This window comes from Sphaeramia orbicularis, chromosome 9 (genome assembly GCF_902148855.1).
Source record: "Sphaeramia orbicularis chromosome 9, fSphaOr1.1, whole genome shotgun sequence".
In the NCBI taxonomy this organism is placed as follows: domain Eukaryota; kingdom Metazoa; phylum Chordata; class Actinopteri; order Kurtiformes; family Apogonidae; genus Sphaeramia; species Sphaeramia orbicularis.
In genome coordinates this window covers 6,058,218-6,079,535 of record NC_043965.1, presented here as the reverse complement: position 1 = coordinate 6,079,535, position 21,318 = coordinate 6,058,218, and the positions used below count along the sequence as shown (strand labels likewise).

At 35.7% G+C, this 21,318-nt stretch overlaps 1 protein-coding gene across 1 annotated transcript in view; it reads left to right on the top strand.

Annotated features, from left to right (window-relative positions):
• The window catches only part of LOC115426349 (protein FAM102A-like), a 46,190-nt gene extending 32,387 nt beyond the window's left edge, over positions 1-13,803 (top strand). Inside the window, 10 exon segments of the mRNA XM_030144407.1 lie at positions 3,810-3,856; positions 4,260-4,380; positions 4,382-4,418; positions 6,007-6,117; positions 8,719-8,874; positions 8,877-8,910; positions 10,088-10,122; positions 10,125-10,208; positions 11,124-11,193; positions 13,605-13,803. Of these exon segments, the coding sequence (XP_030000267.1) occupies positions 3,810-3,856; positions 4,260-4,380; positions 4,382-4,418; positions 6,007-6,117; positions 8,719-8,874; positions 8,877-8,910; positions 10,088-10,122; positions 10,125-10,208; positions 11,124-11,193; positions 13,605-13,650 (741 nt within the window). The 3' untranslated portion in view covers positions 13,651-13,803.
• Positions 13,804-21,318: the final 7,515 nt, after the last annotated feature.

Genomic DNA, 21,318 nt, shown 5'->3' with positions numbered 1-21,318 from the left:
ACTGATTCAACGAGGAGCTTCTCATTTCTGAAACAACCATCAGTTTGTAGAGAGAATAAAGATTGGACTGTGTTCCACTGTCATGTGGTTCTTTTTATTTGTCCATGAAATGACTGAAATAAATGTTGTGACGTTGTATGTGTTTATCAAAATAATGACAGTGAATTCAGGCTGTAATCAAAGCTAAAGGCTGAGGCTAAATAGTATAGCACAGGACTTTTGTTGTTGTCACGTTGTGTACATAAAATTAAAAATGTTTTTAAAAAGATGCTAAATTACATGTCTTGTATTGCAAAATGTTAACTTCTATTGTGCTCTTAAGTCTTCAGTGAACAAAAATGATACAAATATCAATTCATCAAAGTAAAAACTCAAGCTTTAGCTCCTTTAAATGCTTGTTTTTTTGTTTTTTTTTTAGTTTTTGTCGAAAAAAGTGGCAGAGTGTCTTATTACTGAACTCCACATGAAACACGCCAAATGCATTTACCTGTGAGGGCTTTGCGGGACATTTTCAGACATATAGAGCACAGTTGAAGCAAAGTTTTAAAAAAAGGAAGAATGCCAGACGAATTGACTTTTGGATGGAAAAAAATAAGCTGCGTTACATAATCAGACAGTGATTCGACATGGCTCTAATGAGTATGTTGTTTTGCTTTTTGATGGGGATGATTATGAGACTGATGAATAATTTGGTCTCAAGTGAGCATAAAAGTTGTTTTTCCATCTCCATAAACATTTTACTTGAAATGTACAAGATGCACCAATGCATCTATTATGGCACAGGACTGAAAATAAAAAACAAACGTTGAAAAGGTGGGCATATGTACCTTAGACTATCTCTGAAGGTGGCTAGATCTCCATGTGTCTTGAGGGTTCTTGGTTTATTTAGTGAAAATTGTTTCTCTGGGGCTTTTAAAACCAAAGACCTGGGTAGTTTTGTCACCTCATCCCTGTGTAAGACTCTGTGTTGCGTAGTTGTGTGTAACTTGTACACGGGTGCTTCTATGAAACTGGTACTAAAAACAGGACAAAGGGGGCTAAAAATTCAAACCAGATGTAGACTAATGTTATGAAGCAAGTTTGGAAACACTTTGGCTCTATTTTAAAAAAATGAATACTACTGAGATAAAAGAGAAACTATTTTTTAGATAAAACACATTTTATATTATTTTACATTGTATTCAATACAAAAATCTGTATGCAACACTGTCAAAAGGACACGAAAATTATATGCTACAGTATTTTTGAACATCTCTTTATTCTCTCACAGGTACATTTTGGGAATTGAACTAATTATGCAAGGCCGAGTGTTTCACAAAAATGACCGCTGTTTCAAAACCATTCATGGTTTAGGGCAGGTTCTGTATGTAACACAAGTGGACTCAATGGGTTACACACGAAACCTCGAATGAGACTGAGATTCATGAAAAACCCACATGACTGAATTAGAAAAACCACTAGGATCATCAAATTTAACACTGTCTTTATTATAGTCTATATAAGACCATTTACAGCAGTGTTTTTCAGATCTAATGCACTGACACCTAGGTAGCTTTTCATGTCCCAATTTTGGTCCTATTTTTGGCCCCAATATTTGATTAAAAATTCATAAATTTTTTGGATGGCTCAGAGCAAGAGTGTAATTTTTTTGCATTTATCTGAGGTCATCATTAGGTACATCCTGGAGGGAAATATGTCTACATTTACCTTTTATTATTGGGTCTAAAAAGCTGGCAAACTACCAGATACCAAAATGAACCCAGTTTCATTGAAGCACCCACATTATTAAGTCTGCTGGGAATTACTACTTATGTTGTTGCTCAAACTGTTAAGCTGAAGCTGAACTGAAGTTTAATTGGACAGAGTGGAGATTATGTCGTAGGGGGGTCAGATGAGGGTCTTGGATTCACAGTATGTGGAGTCAGGTGAACAGGAAAGGAAACAGGAAAAGGAAGGAACATGCCATCCTTTCATAACTGTGGAAAAAGACACACTCATTTTGTCAGCTTAGAGGAAAGTTAAATAAAATTACAAGAAATGCCGTGTTTTGAAACGAGCCGTGAAATGTACTGAGCAGTATTGACAGTGGTTTTTGGGTGATGTCCAGAGGATTCCCTGTCTGAACTGTGGTTGAACTGGTTTTAGTTCAGGTTCCACAAAACAAACCAGTGTGATCCCAAGTAAAATAATGGCATAATAAGCTATAAATAATCACAACTCCAAATGTCTCTCTGTTTTAGTGCAAAAAATAACATTAAATTATGAAAATATTTACATTAACAAACTATCCTTTACAAATAAAATGTGAATAACCTGCACGGATATAAACAACCTGTAAGTATTTTCATAATTTAATGTTAATTTTTTGCATTAATACAATGAGAAAAGTTTGGAGTTGTCACTATTTGTATGCTATTCTGTATTATTTTACTGGTCTGTCCCACTGGAGATCCAATTGGGCTGAATGTGGAACCTGACCTAAAATGAGTTTGACAATCCTTGGAGTAGAATGAGGAGATCATAAGCGAGTACTCAGGTCTGAATTAGATCGGATTTAAAGGGGTCATATTTATCTGAACTAAATCTAAATTCAGACCCAAGCAGAGCATATACAGTTTATGTAGACCACAGGGAAATGTTGGAAAATGCATAATTCCATTTAAAAAAGCAAAATATCACTCCTTTAAGGTTCTGCCCTTCATATTGTTTTTCCAGTGATTCCAGTGTGAAATGAACATGTCCCAAAAGAACACATCACTCTAAAAAACTGATTACCATTATGAGAATAGAGTAATGATTTGTTTCTGCTCTGTTCTGCTGAAGTTGGAGAGAAAAAAAAATCTGATCTGTATGTTTTAAGACCATATATGGAAGAGGCACCAAATCAGAAGGAAAAGATCAGATTCCATGAGGATTGTGCTGCACATACAAGCAAAAAAAAAGTCAGAGTGGAACATGTTTTAAGTATTTTCAGAAGGTAATTGATGTTTTGGCATAGATGGAAAAAAGAAAAGAAACCAGACAAAATCAAAGGAGAAAAGAGACAGAAAAAAAACTAATGGCATTAATATAAAATCTAAATAAACTTATAGAAATCAATAGTATAGATAAATCCAGTTAGTCCTTAACACATAAAGACCCAGTGCTACTTTTGTAGCAGCTCTCAAATGAATTAACCTCTCTAACCTTTCTTAAGCACCATTTATTACAATATGATCCACAGTATTTTGCATTTTTTCAGTGTAAATCATGTATTTTCATATATTCAATTCACTGATCATGTAGATGTTCATTAAAGCTCAGAGTAAATTCAAAAGTTATTGGATCAGAACAGAGAAAACTGAAGAAAAAGTGACTTTTTCAGCATAGATATCAATAGATGAACGTAAAAACAAGTGTTGTCCATCTGCTGTTATTGAGCCAACTTTATGGGTTTTACTGGTGAATCAATGTGTTCCACGGTAACTACGGAGCCTCTGAACGTCCAAACGGGTCATATCTGATGACCATGAAAAGATGAATAACTGTATGTTTACACCAATTATTTACATGTATTGATCGGATTTAGTGGATCAACAGGTATTAAACAGTTTAGATCAGTAAATGCTTTTTGTTTCTTTGGATGTTTTTCTAATCTGTTTGTAAATCTTATTATTACTCATTATTTAGTGTTACATGTGTCTGTTATTTGTGATTTAACTCTGTAATCTATGTGCAACTGTGTTGTATTTGCTGCTGCCTATTTTGGATTTTTTTCCTGCTTAAATAAATATATAAATGACATTTTTGTGTGTTTCTGTGTCCTTGAGGTGATCATCGGGATGACCCTTCTGTCTGGAGATCCGTGTTTCAAAACGTGAGTATTTCCACCTTTCTCTTCTATTCTAAATATTGAAATCAATAGGGAATTGATAATAAAAAGCTGAAATAGTGGGTGAATGGTAATAGTTCATTTAGGGGAAACGGTGTAAGGGTGTTGTTTGCTCCAAGGGTTACGTCAAAACAAGCCAACTTGTTTGAGATGTTCTGCAGGCCTGTAGTGATAAAACATTTTGTCCTGCATTTTTTTGGCCTCATATCTCAGCCTTTAACCTTTAACCTGACCCTCAAACACGGTCCCTTTGTGTCCCTGCTTCGCCGTTGATCCAGTGACTCAGTTTCCCTTCAGTCGATACGGTTAATCTTATCTGAGCGTGCCAAACTAAGCACAACTGCTCATTTAATCTGTTCCATACTGATAAGTGGTTATTTTCCTACAGGCCTCCCAGCACTGCAAAGTCCATCTCCATCCCTGGACAAGAGCACACCCTGCAGCTGGACTGTAAGGGGGAGGGCACGGCCGAACCGGGGCCTGGACCAGCCGGGGGGGTTTCTCTGGGCCCGATCCGCCAAACCTCGGCCCTCCATCATCAGCTCAGGTACTCATGAATGTTCAGAGGAGGGGTTTCTGCTACAGCGCCACGTTACAAAAGCTCCTCCTGTTTTGCCCTTTTAAGACGATCGTGTCTCCGGCGCCACAATTTTACATCCACCGTCATTCAAATTACTGAAACTCCTGAACTGTTTGCACTACTGACAAAATTCAGAGATTTCCATTGTTGTGTAACACATTAGGGTAGAGGTCTGCATTGGCTGAGGGGGAGGGGTGGAAGTGGGCGGAGGTCGGTGGGAGAGAGATGGAAGATTTTTTTATTACTTTAGCATTTTAGTGAAGTTTAGTGGTGTTCTTGCGATGAATTTCTTGTAAATAATTGTATATAATAGTGATTAGTGCTGTTTTGGAGGGTTCTACTAGTGTGTCTTGCTGTATTTTTGGCTCGTTTTGCTGTTTTGTTTAGGTTTTTTTTTTTTTTTTTTGTGCAGTTTTTTCCACTGTTTTTATCTGTACTTTTTAGGTTTTCTATAGTTTAGTGATAGTTGTATTTCAGCTGTAAATATTATAGAAATGTGTGTTAATTTATATATGTCTATAGGTAAATCTATATGCAGTGAGCTAGCCAGGGCAAGAGGAGATCCAGTGTCTGTAAAAGAAGCAGATGATGGATGTTTTTGTCAGTGAAATGAGGGGCTCCTGTCGACAACTAGACAGGACAGTGAACAGAGACTATCACACAGGATCAAATGACTAGAAAGAACTAAAAATAAGAACATGGATGTAGAATGATCTAGACAAACAAAAATATTTGAGCACATGTAAAATAGTTGAAAGTTTATTTCTATAATCTCATACAGTTTTGTATGACATTTACATTGTTTTTGCATTAAAAATATGATAAACATTCAAGTCCCTTTTTTTTTTCCCACTTTTTTACTATAACATACTGTTTAAGTATTTATTACATTTAATAGTGATATAATTAATGGCCAGATATTGAAAGTTAAGTTCTTTCTGAAAAAACTATGCACAAGTATTGGCAAAAAAAGACATTTTTCTGACACTTCTATTGCAGGGTGGCCTGTTATGATAATGGTATGTAACTGTCTTAAAGGGTTTAAAAATCTCCAAATAGTCAGAAGTAGTGTTTTTTTCAGTGTTCCTAAGCCTATGTGATTCATAACCTGAACCAGAACTCTATGGAAGAAGCTCTCAAACATCTCTTATTTTAGGAAAGATGCATCCTTTCATGGAAAACTATCTGAAGTGTTTTAGACTTGAAGAGATTGAATTAAGATAAAAACAGAGCATTTTTTGCTCCAACTTGGAAAACAACTGAAGAGCTGAGGTTCTTCATCACAGCACAGAGTTAGGAATCTGTCCAAAACACATTATCCATGTGAAGGAGATGTCAATGAAATGTAACAGCTCCCAGACTCTGGATGCTTTAATTAAAGTAAGAGCAGCTAGAAAATCCTGAAAACCTGCCAACTGTCATATTCAGTGCATATCCTAAATGACCCACCTCTGTGATGTAGAAAAAGCTGTGAAACGCAACAGATCCCTCATGTCTGCTCTTACTCAAAGAGGATAAACAGTGATATTTTTTTCTTCTCCCTGGTTTTCTGCAGGTCTCCTGGATGAATCAGAAACAAACCAGAACCAGTCTGGTCCAGCAGAGGTTTTCCAGTCTGGTCACTCCCGAAACTCCAGCTACGCCAGTCAGCACAGTAAAATCTCAGGTGGGACGTGGGTTCAACTGTACAAACAAGAATTAAAACAAGATGAAGGTTTATAGTGAGAGCTGTACAAGAAGGTACATGCAATAATGGTGTCAATCAAATGAAGGTTTAAAAAAGGACGTATGCCAAAAATGCAAAAGAGACTGACGAGCTCTAATTAGAAAGTAAATAAATAAAAGTCTTTATTTTCTCAGCTTCATCAGAAAATCAAGAAAGAAAATTTGATGTTAGATGTAAAGAGTACAAAAGATCTATAAAGAAAAAATGAAATTTAAAACAACAAAAGTGGGCTAGAAACAACAGATACTGACCAGGGAGGTTTTGGAGGTCTGGTATCCTGATGCACGTCATATCAACTACATCTGAGTGTTTTCTTTACAAAATTAAACCCAGCATTGAGAGAAAAGAGCCAGCAGATCCAAAACAGAAACAGTACCAAGTTCTGAGAATCTGAGAGCACTTTAGCATAAAAGAAAACCTCATCAAGAGTGCACGTTTTACCCTGAGGCTTTTTAAAAAGTAAACACATCCAAATGGAATCAGTAATAGTTCTACAGCTGAGGCCAAACAAACAATATTCAGCTCAATGGATGAGAGGCATCTGGGAGCACTGGGAAATACATGAAGTCTCTACTGTGTGTTCCCATCAGCAGCACCAGTAAGAGCTGGAAAACCCCAGCACTAAGACGAGAGTGAAAAGAAACACTGTCAACACTGCTGTTATTGTGTGTGATGCAACAGACATGAAGTTACACCCATTTTAGTCATGTCTTCATATCTTTTAATAGATCTGCACACAACAGACTCATCAGCTATTTCATTTCATGTCCTAATAAAGACGTTTTATTGCACAATGTCTCAAAACCAGCACCCTGACACTAAACCTGCAGCACTGACGTTCTGTTTGCACATTGTGGTGACGCCACAAGGTTAATATGACTGCTCAGTGTAATATACCCAACCAAACTTCATGTTTTTACACTAAGGATTTTACCAACAGCATCAAAAAGTAGATGAAGAGGAAGTTACTCAGGTTCAGATCCAAAATGTTTTTGATAAGATGAGAAAAGATAAGACTTTATTGATACCACCATGGGGAAATTTAACAGTTCACAGCAGCAATATGCAACACACCAGTGCAAAAGAAAGGCAGGTAATAAATGTTCTTAAAAGTATAAAATTTAAGTACAAAGTTTAAATATACTCGTACAATATGTTTTTAACTTTTAAAATCATTTTTTTTTGTATTTCATCAACTTGAGCCACCAACAAAAATACCAAATATTTGACAACTGTCATATATTTAACCCTTTAAATACCATATTTGTAATGTAAACAAACCATATTTTGACGCAAAAAACCTTTTTCATCCTGGCATGTCAATGATCAACAGCAACGTTGGTTAATATTCTTTTTTTTTATGCTAGGTCAAATGTTAAATGCTAAAATGTGTCAATGTGCATTTTTTTACTCACTTCGGAGAAGGGTGTTAGTGTAGTAATATTCCATTGTTTACTATGTGGTGATTTAGTGGCTGGGTCGGAATTTCAAAATCTTAAAATGAACAACTTTTTTTTTTTTTATTTGTCTTGTTCAGCATCATGACAGCAGAATGGTAGTCTGGCTGTTTTTGTGCTGAACAAATTTGCTTCACCAAGGGAAACTTCATAATGTATATGAGGCTCCCCTTAAAATTCTGCTGTCTTTATTTTGAGTTTCATTGAACCACATTTCGATGCCGGACCTGACAAAAATGAACAACTTTTGATTTCTGACCTAATACAAATCGTTTTTTTATAAATCTTTTTATTGCATTTTTCATACAACAGAGCAATATCTGACATGTATAATGTTTCCCGGTATTCTAGTTGAAAGGTAATAGGAAGTTGTCTTACACAGTGTATATTGAGAATAACAACAGTTTTAATCTAAACCAGAACGGCTTCTATGGATGAACCATAATTAACCATGATCCCTTCTTACCCACTATTAAGAGAAAAAAGAAAATAAAACAAAACACAAGGAAAAAAAAAACATGACCACTGATTTAGAAATAGAATAAATGAAATTAGCTAATAATGACTGATGGTTTTAAAGGACAGATCTCTACAGATGTCACTTATCTTAATGTACTTTATGGACTTAAATTTTTAATTATTCAGATATGAGTTTCAACAGCTTCAGCGTCAGTAGAGCAAACATTATTCATGGACAAATGCAAATGGAACGTTAGTGGATGTAAACAAGGGTCAGACTGGTTCAACACAATAACTATGAGGCCTGTTGGACTGATATTTATGAATGGAAGGAATGAAATTTGACCAAAAATATGTCTTAAATGGTCTGAAATTCAGCTTCATCAAACCTGCAGACACTTGCACATTTATCTGTAAAACTGATAAACATCATGTGTGTAAATGACTGCATCATTTCAAACAAGACCAATAAATTACTTGTCGCTCACCACTGACTAATACAGTTTCTTTGTGACATAAAGTCTCATGGGACACAAGCGGAAGGGGCGGGGCTTCACCTCGCTATAGGAAAGCATCCTCAGTGCTGTGCTCACGTCCGTCTTCCTGTGTTTCCGTCGTCCTTCAGGCTACAGCACTGAGCACTCCTGCTCCTCCAGTCTGTCTGACCTCACGCATCGCAGGAACACGTCGACAGGAAGCAGCACCTCGGGAGGCGTCGGCTTCATCGCTGACACACCCACAGAGGGCGACAAGGACGCGGGACGTCCGGAAAGACCCCCTCGACCCCACGGCCTGTCTTACCCAACAGGCCTCCCAGGTACACACAAACCTCAGACATCTACTGTGTGTGTGTGTGTGTGTGTCATACGCTGTCATTCAAATTACTGTAATTCCTGAACCATTTACGCTATTGACAAAATTCAAAAGGCTTCTGAAAGCAGAGATTGGGTTCTTTCTATTGCTGAGTGGGAGGGGTGGAAATGGGTGCAGCAGAGAGCAGCAGAGTGCAGTCGGTGAGAGAGGATGGAAGGTTTTTATTACTTTTAGCAGCATTTTAGAGAGGTTTTGGAGTGTGTTGCTGTGATTTTCAACCTTTTTTCACCGTTTTTCTCGTATTATATATGTGTGTATAATGTGTGTGCAAATCTATATGCAGAGAACTAGCAAGGGCAGAAAGAGATACAGTGTCTGTAAAAGAAGCAGATGATGGATGTTTTGTCAGTGAAATGAGGGCTGTGTCTATAACTAGAAGAGTACAGAGACTATCACACAGGATAACATAAGAAGCTGGAACATGGACAGAGAATGATCTAGACAAACAAAATGTTTGAGCACGTGTAAAATAGTTGAAAGTTTATTTCTATAATCACAAAGTTTTGTTATGAACATTTACAGTTTTTCATAAAATGATAACATTCAAGTCCATTTTTTTCTTTCTATAACACACTGTTTTATGTTTTTTTTGTTTGTTGTTTTGTTTCTACATAAAATAATAATGATAAATGGCCAGATTGAAAGTTAAGTACTTCCTGAAAAAAGGTGAAGAATTGGCAAAAAAGACATTTTCTGACACTTTTTTTTTGTTACTTATTTTATTGTTTGATTTCTGTACAATACAAAACAAACATAAGGGACATTTGGGATAGATACATGGACCATGAAAAACCTTTGTGACTAACAACTGGTTTTAGTAATGTGACATTAAAATGAAAATTGTCCATTTCTCCCATTTATCATGACACTACTCTTCTTGAGTCCTGAATCTATGGGTTAGAATTTCTATCTCAAATATTCCATTCACAATTTGTATCCAGTCGTTTGTTGTAGGTGGTTCTAATCTGTGTCATTTTTGGTAATAGCCTTTTAGAGGCTGCTTTTCTGACGCTTTTATTTCAAAAACAACATAAAGAAATCTAGGCGGCCTGTTATGCTAGTAGTCCTTAAAGGGTTAAATAAAGAACTCACCTCTTCATTATGGTTTCATTGTTTTTCAGGAGGAAGCAGGACTCTGTGGAGAGTCACCCCTCATGGTGAACGACACTCGGATCGACGCTGACGACATTGTGGAGAAAATTGTCCAAAGCCAGAACTTTGAGGATATCAATAACACTGAAGGTCTGTTTGCTTGAATGTGTTAGCATTAAGAGTATGTATCGTTTCTGCAGGTAAACGTAAAATCAGAACAGATAGAAATGCTCGGAGGTCTCTTCATGTATTTGTAAATGTTTGCAACCACGGTTCACAAACACTGAATGTCATTTGTGATATTCAGGTTGTGTTGTTGGTCCATGCTCTACACAGTTTAGTTAATGTGCAAACATCGCTAAAGCAAAATAAAATGTGTAGTTGCAGGCAGAAGGGGTAAAAGACTTCACATAATTATAACAAGTAATAAACATACAGATACTTGTGTGAGAAAAATATGTGGTGAAAGTAGAAATACTGAACTTTAATACATTTAAGGTGACAAAGTCCAGGCTCTGAAATGGGTCTAAAAGTGTTATCATTAGCATTAAACAAATTAGAAACAGACTGAAAATATTGGATATCATCTCATTTCATCAGTTTTCAAAAACAGCAGCAGATCTCAGAACATTACAACAGTTTTACTGCATTACAATCTCCACTTATTGTCTGTTTTGTGTAGTGTTTGTTGTGTGATATTCACCACTAAATTAACAAAGATGGTCTTTTCTACATGTTAGTATTATCCATCTATTTTAGGTGAAATCATCTGAATGTTGGAAAGCTGTACAATGATGCAAAATAAGATAATGAATAATTCCCCTTGAAAATGAGTTGATTTGAGTGATGTTTTACAGATACTTCTGTTGTAGGGAGTAAAAGTAAAAAAGGTATCAGGAAAATAAAAACTCATGTAATAATACTTACATCGCTCACATTTATGAGTTACTCTGACTAATTTAACCCATACTTGTGCTCGTACTCTATGTTTGGCCACACTCAGTGCATGTTCAGTTTTTTGTGTTTCAGTTACTTCATCACTCTCTGTTTATTTTTGTTTTGCAGACAGTAACCTACGTCTGTTCGTCAGCAGAGATGGAACCACAGCACTCAGCGGCATCAGGCTCGGAAACAGGTCAGACTCTTCGCTGTAACTTTTTTTGTCTCTTCAGATTAAAAAGCACTGATACTGATGTAAAAATGTTGAATATAAAGTCTGAAAATCAGTCTGATCTAGCTCAAGGAGCTGATTTTGAAGATGAAAATTTAAATTATTTTTGTCTTAAAATCAGCCTGCGTAGCTCAGGTGGTAGAGCATGAGTCTCTTAATTTTGGGGTCATAGGTTCGAGCCCCACATTGGGCGAGTGATCTGCCTATAAACAATGGAAGTCAGTAATGAACTGTGTTGTTGTCTTCACCAGTAAATCTTTATTTAACCAGAAGACTAAACTCCTCTTCATCCAGACTAAGAAATGCACATAAAACACATGTTAAAACTCTAAAATCATACATAAACACTAAAAACCTACATGTAAAACACCATCAACAATTTAAAATGTATTAAAACTATACAACAATGTTCCTTTAAAGCACCTTAAAGCAGAACCCGATTGTATCAATTAGAAAAACAACTACATCAAAGATCATACAAGCATCATGTCTTCAACTCTACACAAAGCTGAAATTTGTCAAAAATATGTAAAGATTCCGTTTTTTCATTAATACTGTGAATGATAGATTCGCTTGAATTGGTGGATATTTATGATGGTAAGAAAGACAAGTTATTAATCGTTAATAAAAACAGAAAATGTTTTCACCACTCCTTTGGCATGTATGTCAGCCTGGTTAGCTCAGTCAGTAGAGTATGAGAGTCTTAATCTCAGGGTTGTGGGTTTGAGCCCCACATTGGGGGAAAGATCCTCCTTTAGATATTAACTAAAAAAAAATTAGCTGTTTCCATGTTGTCTTCACCTGTTAAAGACCTAAAAAATATATGTCTATGAACTCTACACAAAGCAGAAATTTGTTTAAAACAGGTGAAATTTTGTTAATTTAATACTATGAATAGTACACTGAGTTGAGTTGGTGCATATTTGTGGTGGTTACTAGTTTTAATAAAAAGTGTTTCTACCACTCTGGACTCAGCTGTAAATGTAAAGAATGGAATTTGATGCTGAAATGTCAGCGTTTCTTCTACATAGGTGAGTGTGATTATGAGGTTTATGAAAGTATGAAGTAATTATGGGATGTGAATATCTTTGCTAAGTTGCCGTTTATTGATTGTTGTGTTCTGGTACCAGGCTGACCCCTGCTGATGAGAGTTTGGAATTATATATGGATCAAGTCACACGGTTATGTAGGGAGTGCCCGACTACTTTTCTACTGTAATTCAAAAAGTATTTAAGATAGAGAAATGAATAATACATCATTTTAAAGGTATTAACTAGTACTTGAAGCTCATAAAAAGAAACAAAAGATATAGTGCCATCTTTTGCCATAAAAATTTGAAAAACTGCATGGTTATATAGGGAACAAAAATTAACATCTAAATTTTCCTTTTTTCCTAAACGTTTTAAAAGTGCGGTTGCAAGTGTTTCCTAACTGAAAATTTGCTGAGATGTTCTTTAAAGTGTCTATTTTGATAAACCATGGATGCATTTTTTTTTTTAAATATAACTATGACTTATGGCAAGAGTTTTGAAGAATGGAATGGTTATGTAGGGAATTAGGGATTTGGTTATGTAGGGAAAGAAAAGACAGGTATACAGTTTCAATAGTTCACTCAAGCTCTTGGTAACAAATTTATACATTTTTATAGATATTTATGACTAGATATACAAAGGATACATATTAGCTGTAGAAAGTAATTCATTAAGCACATTCATTAAGCGCATTTAATGCACATTTAATGCTCAGTCTGTATGCTCGGTAAAGTCTGTATTTACAGTATATTACACAAACCCCTTTAGTGTCAGCAATTTGCCAGTATATTTGCTAAGTTGCCGTTTGTTGATCCATGGTTCAGACCAAACTGACAGTTCTGACCTTGTTTGTTGGATTCAAACGGATCTTTAGTTCAGCTACTGATGACACAAACCAAACAGAAAACAGAGGTGATTTTACTGTGGCTGTTTTCAGTCTAAAAACAGAGCTAAGCTAACAGAGCTATAATGTAAACTATCAGCTGATGCAGCACGTGAAGATTATAAGACAGTGTTATTTTGACAAACTGTTAAAATGAGCATCTATGAGTTTCAGTTTGAAGAAGAAAACTTGATGATACCATAATACAGATGTGTGTAAACAATGTGCATTAAACTTTATGCAGTGGCTGATACAGCCTGTGGTTACAAAGGGTTGATTCAATGGTGGTCTTAAGTGTGTTCTGGTACCAGACTGACTCCTACTGGTGACAGTGTGGAATATTAATACTACATAGAAACACTTAAAGTTCTTCTCAAACACCTGCCTCTACAGATGTTCTTATGATTTTCCATTCTATAACATCATGTGTCCTCCATCTGTTTTTTTTTTTTTTTTTTCAGGGTGTCTGCAGGCGGATACGAGCCCGTGGTGATTGAGAGCCATTAAGGAGGGGGTGTGGCTCGTCTGTAGTCTCCGCCTTCTGTCTCGCTGCTGGTTTTCCATGAGTGTCAGCTGGTCTGACGCCGTGACGGGAAAACCTCGTCAGTTTGCACTTTATGTGAAATGTGTAGCGGCGCCGGTGCGCTCGGCTCAGAGTGAACGCGCCGAGCACAATATGTGTTTACCCGCTTCTGTGTTGCAGTAAGTAAATGTTGGAGGGAGTTTAGTTTGAAGGTTGGTTCCTGTGGTTCATTCGGGCTGCGTTTACATGCACGAAACACTCTTATTCTGATAAAGACAGTACTCTGAGTGAGCTGTTTACATCATCCACTACCTTCTGGAAACATCAGAGTGTGAGTTATCCAAAAGAACACTGACATCCAACCCTAAAACATAAAGGTGAAAGTAGTGTTTTGTCCTTTTGACTAGAAATGTGGGCTTTGCACTGGAAAAAAATCAAAATCTTATCAAGTGTATTTTTCTCATTTCTAGTCAAAATATCTCATCACACTTAAAATTTGACATAATCACCTCAAGAGTAACTTTCAGTGAGTTATAAGAACTTATTTTTAGACAATAGATCTTGAAAATCTGATTTCAGGAAGTCTTACCAAGATAATTTTCACTTGTTCCATTGGCAGATTTTTTTTTTTGCTTAATTCAAGATTTTTTGCTTAATTCAAGATTTTTTTTTTGCGTAATTCAAGACATCCAGAACCCTGTATTTGGTCTGTTAACCCTCAAAAACAAAACCATCCACTGATCTAAACTGTTTAATACCTGTTGATCCACTAATCTTATCAATACATGTAAATAATTATTGTAAAATACAGTTATTTGTCTTTTCATGGTCATCAGATATGACCCATTTAGACGTTCAGAGGCTCCATGGTGAACGTGGAAACACCGTCATCTTCTACAACACTGGTTCACCAGTAAAACTCATGGAGTTGGATCAATGACAGTGGATGGACACACTGGGTTTAGGTTCAGTTAATAATAGATTTTGCTTTAAAAATCACTTTTTCTTTAGTCTTCTCTGTTTTGATACAGTAATCCTCAACTTTAATCTGAGTTTTCATGAGCATCTATATGATCAGTGAAATAAATATAGGAGAATACCAGACTTTCACTAAAAAAATGCAAAGTACAGAGGATAACATTATAGTAAGTGGTGATAAATCGCTTTAAATCATTCGGAAACTGACACATAAGTAGGTTTTTATGGGTTAAAACAATTAGTGTGCTCTGAAACTCAGAAATTTTGCTGTTTTTCACATCTTCATCAGAAAATCCTTTATCCACCATTGGTAAAATATCCAAATGGAATACACAGTTTACATGATTGGAATATCGTCACATTTGGGATAGGGGAGAGAGTTTAATGTGCATGTAAACGCGTCCGCAGCTTCTACACAAATCTTCTAAACTGTTGAAGAAATCAGTATTTGAGCTGATCAAACACTACATTTGACCAGAGGTGGAGCCTTAAGTGAATCCTTGCGGTTTCCGTTTATTATGTCACGGTGGGTTTGGTTCCACCAGTAACCGGTCACATGTTCATTTCCAGCCTTAACCTCCATGTGTTGGAGAGGCATAGAAACCACTGGAAATCCGTTTAAAAACTACGGCTTTTAGTTTGTCCTTGTTCCCTGTTGATCGGGGAATGTCAGCAGAGCCACTTTGTGCCTGTGTCGTCGGTTTTCTCTCGAATGACCCTAAAGCATTAACTGTGCTGGTGACGGCGAGGAGGGAAATAACTGGTTTGTGTATGTTTGTGTTTTTGAAGTGTTTTGTTTTTTTTTGGAATCCCACTACTGCGTGATCCGTTACTGAACTAATGCTGCACCGTATTGAAGGATTAAAGTCAGATTCCCTCACTTCTTAGCTCTCAGACACTCAGATGTAGGACGTGTTCCAGACTTGTGTGGTCCAAAACCAGTCCGTCTCCAACAGTGAAGGTGTCTGCTGCCCCCTGGTGGAGCAGCAGTGTACTGCGCCCCGGTGTTTACTCACGCAAATGCGTTTACTTTGGGTTTGTTACAGCCATTTTCAGACGAACAAACACCAAAGAGGCATCGAAAAAGGACGAGGACATTGAAACCAGCTGGCTGGTTCAGGAGCGTTACATGCACTTCCTCTGTTTGGAGAAGGAGTTGATCTGTACTGCAGGGGTGTCACTCATTTTAGTTCAGGGGTCACGTTCAGCCCAGTTTGAGCTCAAGTGGGCCGGACCAGTAAAATAATAGAAAAATTGCCTATTTCTATTTGTGTTAAATGCAAAACACGTAAAATTAAATTAGAAAAATGTTCACGTTTATAAACTATCCTTCACCAAAAAATGTGAGTTGCCTGAACCTGGCATTTCAACAAAATTTTAACAATATTATGCCTCGATTTATCATTTACACATGTGCATCACGGATCACAGTGCATCTACAAAAGCACAAAAAAGTTAGTAGCGGACATAGTGTTTGTTAAAATTTCAGTTTTGAGGTTGGAGTTGTCATTATTACCTGAAAGGGAGGCAAGAGGTATTGTTTTTTGATTTGGTTTGTTTCTTTATTTGTTTGTTAACACTTGAGCAGCAAAACTATTGGTTGCATTCATACCACATTGGGTTTATAGATGCCAGTTATCCAGAATAGATGTGATTACATTTTGGGAAAAGTACATCAAAGTTCTTTTTTTTTTTTTAAATTGTTAAAATCTTTTTTTTCTCCCATTCACTTATAACACTGGGTTACAAAAAAAACGTTTTTTTGCAAGTTGTCTAGGTTTTTTTCAACTGTATTAGGACCATTTTGCACCGCTAAATCCAAAAATGACATCTGTTTTTCTCAATCAGGTCAGGTTTTTTTGCTAATTTGATTTTGAAAAATTTGATCTTCTCACAAAATATAATAATTAATGCTAAAATAAGATTGGTAAGCACACTTTATGAAACGTGTGACTTGATTCCTGTTAGGTACAATGGGTGTATTCAGCGCAGATGTAGCAGAATACGTCAGGCTTAATTTTGCAAGATCTTCTAGTCGAAGCCATGTCATTCACCTGTAATATTAAAAAATCCAATCATAAATTGGCAAAAGTAAAATCTTCAGAACTGTTTATTGCAAGAAATATGAAAGAATTTTGTATCGTGATGTGAAAATGCCCATAAATGTAATGTAAATGTTAAAAGCCAATATGTAGCATTGTTCAGAAAGTTGACCTGATTGAGCAAAATGAATGTGATTTTTGGATTCAGCACACCAAAATTATCCTAAATCAGCTCCAAAAACTTAAACAATAAATTTGTTGTTGACCAGTTGTAATGGGCAACATTCAAATCACTATAAAAAACTTAAATTTTAACTCAATTTACTTAAAACATTGTAGAGATATAGAGGTTAATTTTAGACATCACTCTGCAGAAATCTAAGTGATGGCTTGCTTTTGAAATTTTTCTTTCTTTACTTATAATGGGCAAAATTTCAAATGTCTATAAAAACCAAATCAATCTTGCTTCAGCTTACTTCAAACTTAGCACATATATAATTTTTATTTTTAACAAATATTGAATATGGATGAAAAAGTGGATCAATCCAAAATAAGCTACAATACATGCGATGGGGCGGGGTTTGTTGTGCCTGGCACCACTTGTTTCTAGGTTATTCTGTTGTTATTTTTCTGGTCCAACCCACTTCAGATCAAACTGGGCTAACGTGAATTGACACCCTCGACCATAAATAAGTTCAGTGTGATTTTACATTCACAAATTCATCCCACGGGCCAGTGGAACCTGTAGCGGGCGTAAGGCTGTATTACAGTCTTAAAAATCTTTATTTCACTTTGTAAGAAACGTGAAAATATCATCAAGTCAGATAAATAATGCAGAAGATTTAACGAATCTGACGTTACTCTTCAGTTTTCTCAATTTGTCATTTTATCACTTGAAAATTTTGGTCGATTATTGCTTAACACTGCTGCTTTTTCGGTGTGAAAATGTCACGCTCTTATAATTGGCTGTCAATCATGCAAATAAAATATCGCAAAGTGGTTAAACTGATCCATGGGACTAATGTGGCCACTAAATTTATTATCTATTCGATTATTCAGGATATTTACGTTGCGATGCATTAAAAAACTAAATTTTCACATCAGAGAAGCAGATTTTTATCAGTTGAAGTTCCATCTGGCAGCTTTTCACCTCTTTTACAAATCTGCGTTCTGTATCCGTCAGTTACAGCTCTGTTTGCAGCCGTTTGTTCCTAAAGGCCACGTCGTTGGGTTGGTTTTTGTCACATTGGGGATGAACCACTGATCGTATGGTCACCAGGAGTCCTTTAAAGCATTTATTTATGACACTTTTGTCCCTCACTTTATTGTTTTTTTTTTTTTGGTCTGGAGGTTGGTTATAAGCTATGCACACATCTAGCCTCCTTCTGCTTTTTCTATTAGTGATTCTAACAAATTATTGTATTGTAACAAAGCTAGTATAACCTAAATTTATAGAGATGTGTTGGATGTGTTCCATGTCCAATCACTAAGTAGAACTACTTTTGCATTTCTGCAGAAACGATGTCTAAACAATAAAAACAAAACTAATCTAAGGTGTTTTTGTGTCTGTTTTTGTCTGTCCCTGAGTATTTTTTTGCAGCTTTATCCTTCTCCTCCACCCCATCTCAGAGGTAAATATTGTACTTTTACTCCACTACATGTCACAGTTTTAGATCCTTTAAGTTTTTCCATCTCTTTCCAGTGATGAATCTCCAGATGAAAGATGGAACGTTTGAGATCCTCCTCCTTAATCTAAGTCAACTCCCTCCTCGCCCACGTCTTTAATGGTTAACTGCATTTAGCTGATAATACTTACATACATGAAAAGTAATGTAAGTAAAGCACAACTTTTCCTTTTGTAGTGTCAGGGATTTAAGGATTTGAACACTATCTCCAGCAGAAGACATGTGAATGAAGGGCTATTTGCAGCAGATATATTAACCCCCCACAGAGGTCCTTCCTAATCACCAAAAGCACATAATCTGTGCAGTCTGACGGCCGAGGGGACTTTCAAGAATCTTCTTCAAAACCGTCTGTCAGAACGACCGATATTTGTTGTGGAACATCTATGGGGTAAGGTCTACCAAAGTTTGTTCAAAGAAGTAGGACATTTCATGAATTTTTGAAATTTTAAAAATAGCCATCGGTTTATAATGAGAGAAAATATCAAAGTGCTGTAACTTGAAACAGTTGAAGAAATTGATATAATTACTTTTGGCAATAGATGGAAGTCACATATGGGCTTTCATTTGGTGCCATGAAAGGTCAAACTCAAGGTCATCTATGTCCAAATTTCTGAAACTTCTCCAAAACCATCAGCCAGAATCAATTGAAAGTCATAGCAGGGGTTCTTTGGGGTAAGGCCTACCAAGTGTGCTCAAAGAAACTGAGAAATATTGATTTTTTATTCATTTATTTGTTTAATTTATTTTTTATTTTAATTTATTATTTTATTCATTTTATTATTATTTTTTTTTAATGATTTTTTTTTTTTTTAATTTAAAAAATCCCATTGGTTTATAATGGGACACATTTCAGAGTGCTATAACTTGAAAACAGTTGAAGATATTGAAATAATCACTATTGACAATAGATGGGGAGTCACATATGGCCTTCATTTGGTGCCATGACCTTTGAACCTTGAGAGACCTTGAAAGCTCAAACAAAATTACTCTTTCAATATGCTGTTGAACTACACGACCCTTGGTCCTATTTTTAAACTTTTTCTTTTTACATTTTTTTTTTTGTCTTTCATCAACTTCAGCCATAAACAAAAATACTCACTAATTGTCATAGTTTTAACCCTTTAAATGCCATGTTTGTATGTAAACCATATTTTTTCATGCAAAAAAACACAAAAAGCTTTTTTTTTTCAATATACTGCATAAATTGGATTACTTATTATTTGTTTTATTTTTTCATCCTGGCATATGTCAGTGATTAATAGCATTAACATGCTAGGTCAAATGTTAAATGCTAAAATGAGCACTTTTTACTCACTTGGTAAAAGGGTGTTAATGTAATAATTTAACATAGTTTATAATGTGCTGATTTTAGTGGCAGGGTCAGAATTTTAAAAATCTGACAAAAATGAACAACTTTTGAATTCTGACCTAATACAAATTGTGAGAAAAAATATAACCTTTAATAACACGAAGTCCATAATGTGTTCACCTGGATACCAGAAGGTTAACTTTTCACCAGTATAAACCAGAGAAGATCGGTAAATATCTGAATGGGAGCACATTCCTGTGACTTCTGCTTCATAAATAACTTGAGCCTTGATTTGACAACAAAAAATGTTGGAAAAATTAATAATAAAAAAAACATAATCTACACCTGGAGCCAAAAAAATAAGTAAATGAATGAACGTATTCATGGATAAAGCAGGAAAATGGATTCAGTAAGTGTCCAGTAGAGGGTGCTGTTCTCAACATTATCACCTCTACCTGTTAACTCCATCACATCCTGAATGTGTGTTAACTTCTCTGATTTGACTCAGAGATAAAGATGAGGCAAGAGGTATGAGACAAGACTCTTTTAACCATCTAAAAACTGGACTTTTTCAGCTTCTGATACATGATGATCAATAATATACCTGATAAATGTGTATTAACAGATCCAACACAAACACCTGCACACTCACCAGAGGAAACTCAGGTACAAAGTCAACACACAAGGATACATAAACATGTAATTAAATGAAATGTGATCAATCAACCACATAATGTTGCCTTCACTAACTTTTTAAAGAAGAGTGGAATGAATGAACAGAGTTTTAGTGTGTGTTACAGATGATTCCACTCATAATCATCAGAAAACTGAAATGATGAGTGATGTCGGTGATTAGTAAGTTAATAAAGCTGGTTATGGATGTTGAGTACCTTGTCAGAAAGCATAGATTCTCCAGTTGCTCAGTTTATTTTTAGAGAGTTGAATTTAACTCTTTTTCAGATAACATTTGGTCCCACTCAGAATTAGAGTAAAATTTACTCTATGGCCAGTGTCAAATTTTCAAAGTTAATTCTACTCAATTCACTGTCAAAATTAACAATGAAATGTGTAAAGATATTTTTCACACTGTTGAGAGTAATGTGATTACAATTTATAGAGCTATTTTTACTCCAAATTTAATTATTAATATTAACTAATTAATATTAAAATAATATAGAATTAGAGGAGTTCCCTCAGTGGGGTAATGAGATGACGTGTAGAATTTTCTTGAAGTGGTTCTTTAGGTAGCAATGATAAGTTATGTATTTTGTTGTTATTCTCACAAGATAGAAACTTTGCTCTATCAGTTTTAAATTCTCCAGGAGGTGCTTTTATTTTGCAGGAGCCTAGACTTCCATAATGACACTCAGGTAAGACATTGTTCTACATACAGGTTTGACTAACGGTGTCACATTAATAAAAACTAGAAAAGCACTCAGAGAGCGCAGACCTCTGCCAAGGAAGATCATTTCACCACCATCACCACCAAAATGTAATCATTTGTTCCTTGTGCCAGAATCAACATTTCCTGAAAATTTCATCAAAATCCTTCTATAACTTTTTGAGTTATCTTGTTAACAGACAGACAAACAAACCCTGATGAAAACATGACCTCCTGTTCCTTGGCGGAGGTAATAA